At 38.6% G+C, this 4486-nt stretch overlaps 1 protein-coding gene across 1 annotated transcript in view; it reads left to right on the top strand.

Moving 5' to 3' along the window:
• Positions 1-4486, top strand: part of LOC104772562 — a 24855-nt gene that overhangs the window by 9272 nt on the left and 11097 nt on the right. Inside the window, exons 19-28 of the mRNA XM_010497161.2 lie at positions 107-162; positions 250-352; positions 455-628; positions 713-829; positions 984-1228; positions 1576-3131; positions 3249-3301; positions 3391-3507; positions 3655-3899; positions 4245-4470. Coding sequence (XP_010495463.1) covers positions 107-162; positions 250-352; positions 455-628; positions 713-829; positions 984-1228; positions 1576-3131; positions 3249-3301; positions 3391-3507; positions 3655-3899; positions 4245-4470 — 2892 coding nt within the window. The remainder of the gene's footprint in view (positions 1-106; positions 163-249; positions 353-454; positions 629-712; positions 830-983; positions 1229-1575; positions 3132-3248; positions 3302-3390; positions 3508-3654; positions 3900-4244; positions 4471-4486) is intronic.

Here is a 4486-nt window from a genome sequence, read left to right as displayed (position 1 = left end):
TTCCATATAAATGGTTTCAAGAGATATTTCCTGAAAGAAGGTTCAAGATTTTTTTTTCTTTCACCTCACACGGGAAAACATGTACCAATTCGCTTTTGTGGCTCAGGTTTTATCGTCACTCAATGGCCTTGAAAGTGAAACGCGATTGGCGGCGAAAGCTGAGTAAGTGTTTCCTCTATCATAATGTTCGGCATAGATTTATATCCTAATTAATTGTGATGCTTATGTGTGTCTTGGTTTGATTCGTAGATACCTTTTATCTAGCCGAAATAAAGTTAAGTGGGACCTGGACATAAAAGATCTTACTTTAAGTTTCCCTGGACTATTGGGTGAATCAGAAAGCTATAATCTGGTATTTTGCTTATATAAATATTTGGTTGTCTGTGTTTTCTTATTCTGTTATTTGTATCTTTCGCGGTATTTATTTTATCTTCCTATGCATTCCCTTGTACAGGTTTTGGTGTTGGAATCTCTTTCTATCACATCTAGTAGCACAGATTCTCTTAGCCCAAGTCCAAAATTGCAGTCTGATGTGATGGATGCTTTACAAAGTTCCATTGCAGCCTTAGATGCTTTCCAAGTCAACGATCTCTATGACCGTATTGATATCAATATCTCCGACAGTGAGGTAAGATATGTTTATATGTTTTTTTGTTTTGGATTGAAGTTGTTTAAGCGATCATATATGTTCTTACATGTGCATCTCGTGCAGATGAAGCTCATGAAGATTCATCCTTTCCAAGAACTTCCTCTTGTGGAGAAATCATCTTTACTTATCAAGTTTGCGTCTTGTATAATTCCGGAGGAGTCAATTTTGAAGCAGTTGGAGGTATTAGAATTTAATCTCAGGTTCCGAAATAGCTGTGTCTAGTTTAGCTGAATATATGAATAACTCCCTTGTTCAATGGTACCAATGCTTGTACTTTTATATAGGCATTGACCACATATTGTAATTGATTGTTTGCTATTCCATATCTTTTCAGGTTGAAGCTACTCTGCCTATGTTCAATGTCCATTTCTCTCCGTCGATATTTAAAGGAGTCATGTCTGTGATTGAATATCTTGATATTCAGGATCATGGAGCTCGAAATGCCCCACCTCCCCCTGCTCCCAGCTTTCGCTTCTCCACAAAAACCAACTTGGCACTTTTCAGGTTGCACGTCAATCTTGAAAATGAAGGAGAAAACAACACAGTGCTTGTTCTTTCTATACATCAGCTGGATCTCTGGTAGGTAATTGTTACTACGGTAAAAAGAGCTCATTTTGTGTTTTCTTTTACAGTATCAGTGGAAAGTTAACCTTCAACTATTAAACAAGCATGAATGCAGCTTTTTGTTGTTGTATATTTCTATCTACCACGTTGATGTCTGCTTGTTTTACCAAGCAGTTGATATGTTCATATGCTTCTTATAAGACATATTTGGTTGTACCATCACTGCCTATAACTCATCTCCTGATGCCATTTTCAAAACCACGCCCATCCAATTATTTTATTTTTCTCTTGGTTCTTAATTGTTAAATATTGTAGCACGGGGGGTCCCTGACAAGTTCCCTTGTACAACCGTCATTTTTCAGGTATTCACGTACCAAATTTGAAGAGTGGTCAGTCTGTGCGAAAAAATTGGAAATGACAGCTTGCTCCTCTAAAGATGCAGCTGACAGTCATATTTTATGTTCATCAGGGAATCTACTCAAATCGTACGCTTCCCACAGACATGGGATGGATGCTCATAGTAGCGATCAAACCAACATTATTGACAACGGAACAACTCCTGAGGCTGCTGTCAGCTTAAATTGCAAGGTTTCTCAAAGTAAAAGTTTTGTTTTTCAGAAGTATACAATCTATTGGAGGGGCGCTGAACTCCATTGCTATCCATACATATTTGGTTTGCTGACAAATTTTGTGGATAAGATAGCCTCCTATAAGATCTCGTCTGCTGATACAAATCCACCTAGCCTTGCTACAGATACCAGTGCTCCAACAGAAGGCCCTCAGTTTGATTTTCAAAGGTTTGGGTTCTCAAACTTTATTGAAAGTAGATCTTGTGGCTGCATTCCTCTGGACACATATCCATTTATAACCATTAAAAATTCGGGTTCTCTTGTTAGTCTAGAAAGTTCTCTTTGTTATTCGACTTCTGACTGGAGGAAGTTATTTATTGTAAGGAATAGAAATGATGGGGCTGAAATAGGTTTGAACTGCGAATGTAACAGCTGTACTTTTCAACCAATACATGATTGTCCTCTGGATGAGCTTACGTCCTCCAGGGGTCTTGGTCAGACCAATCACTTTACAGTTGATGTGCATGTCTTCGACGCCAATGTGCATTTTCATGATACTTCAAGTGTTTTTGGAACTATTATACTACCGGTATCCAGATACTTGCTTACCATTTCAGATGATCATTTCGATTTGGTTGCCTCTGCTGAAGACTTGATGCTGGAGTCATCTTTGTTCACCAACTATTCTGGCGGATTTCTTTGGAAACATTCATTAACAAATGTCTCACCCGTCTTGAACCTACGCGTCAGGAAGAGGGATTTGGAGCCTTCTATTTCTGAACTTGAAGTGAGCATAGGTATTCAACACACATGCTGCATTTTACTACCGGAATATCTGGCCATTATAATTGGTTACTTCTCTCTTCCTGATTGGACTTCAAAGTCTGGCCTGCAGTCGTTGCCACAAGCTACTGAGTTAACCAAGGTTCATTCTGAGTTGGCCATTACCTATAAAATTGAGATACTGGACTCCTGTTTGATTCTTCCTGTGGAGAATGATGACCACCAGCAACTGAAAGCTGAAATTGGGCAGTTATATATTAGCTTTATTCTAGAGTGTTCTTTGAGCAATGTGGTGCAGCACATACCACAGGAATGTGTTATTCCGCTTAATCAAGTAGAAGGGCGAGCCGACTGTTTAAACATATTTGGGCGGGGCTTATCACTATCATTGCTGCTTTCTGAAAATGGCATATCAACATTCAAGAAGGAAGCCGTGTGCAGAAGTATCACGCTAGCTGCTAGTATTATTGCTGATGCTTGGATTAGATTACCTTGTGATCTTAATCCGTCAAGTGATTTGGCATGTGTTATGTCAAGAGTTGAAGTTTGTGAAATTGTTGTGGATGGTAGGTGGTGTTACCCTTCATGTTAACTTTTGCTCCTCAGCGCTCATCTTTTTGTATAGTGATTATTTATTTCAAGTGATGCTTATATGTGTTATTTTTTTTCTATTTTCTTTGCAGATTCAGATGCTTTGGATGGGTTCAAGGCNGTATTGATATCAATATCTCCGACAGTGAGGTAAGATATGTTTATATGTTTTTTTGTTTTGGATTGAAGTTGTTTAAGCGATCATATATGTTCTTACATGTGCATCTCGTGCAGATGAAGCTCATGAAGATTCATCCTTTCCAAGAACTTCCTCTTGTGGAGATATCATCTTTACTTATCAAGTTTGCGTCTTGTATAATTCCGGAGGAGTCAACTTTGAAGCAGTTGGAGGTATTAGAATTTAATCTCAGGTTCCGAAATAGCTGTGTAGCTGAATGAATGAATAACTCCCTTGTTCAGTGGTACCAATGCTTGTACTTTTATATAGGCATTGACCACATATTGCAATTGATTGTTTGCCATTCCATATCTTTTCAGGTTGAAGCTACTCTGCCTATGTTCAATGTCCATTTCTCTCCGTCGATATTTAAAGGAGTCATGTCTGTGATTGAATATCTTGATATTCAGGATCATGGAGCTCGAAAAGCCCCACCTCCCCCTGCTCCCATCTTTCGCTTCTCCACAAAAACCAACTTGGCACTTTTCAGGTTACACGTCAATCTTGAAAATGAAGGAGAAAATAGCACAGTGCTTGTTCTTTCTATACAGCAGCTGGATCTCTGGTAAGTAATTGTTGCTACGGTAAAAAGAGCTCATTTTGTGTTTTCTTTTACAGTATCAGTGGAAAGTTAACCTTCAACTATTAAACAAGCATGAATGCAGCTTTTTGTTGTTGTATATTTCGATCTACCACGTTGATGTCTGCTTGTTTTACCAAGCAGTTGATATGTTCACATGCTTCTTATAATACATATTTGGTTTTACCATCACTGCCTATCACTCATCTCCTAATGCCATTTTCAAAACCACGCCCATCCAATTATTTTTTTTCTCTTGGTTCTTAATTGTTAAATATTGTAGCACGGGGGGTTCCTGACAAGTTCCCTTGTACAACCGTCATTTTTCAGGTATTCACGTACCAAATTTGAAGAGTGGTCAGTCTGTGCGAAAAAATTGGAAATGACAGCTTGCTCCTCTAAAGATGCAGCTGACAGTCATATTTTATGTTCATCAGGTAATCTACTCAAACCGTACGCTTCCCATAGACATGGGATGGATGCTCATAGTAGCGATCAAACCAACATTATTGACAACGGAACAACTCCTGAGGCTGCTGTCAGCTTAAATTGCAAGGTTTCTCAAAGTAAAA

The sequence above is a fragment of the Camelina sativa genome, chromosome 20 (assembly GCF_000633955.1).
Source record: "Camelina sativa cultivar DH55 chromosome 20, Cs, whole genome shotgun sequence".
In the NCBI taxonomy this organism is placed as follows: domain Eukaryota; kingdom Viridiplantae; phylum Streptophyta; class Magnoliopsida; order Brassicales; family Brassicaceae; genus Camelina; species Camelina sativa.
The sequence above is the reverse complement of the archived record's forward strand: the minus strand, read 5'-3'. Positions and strand labels throughout refer to the sequence as shown.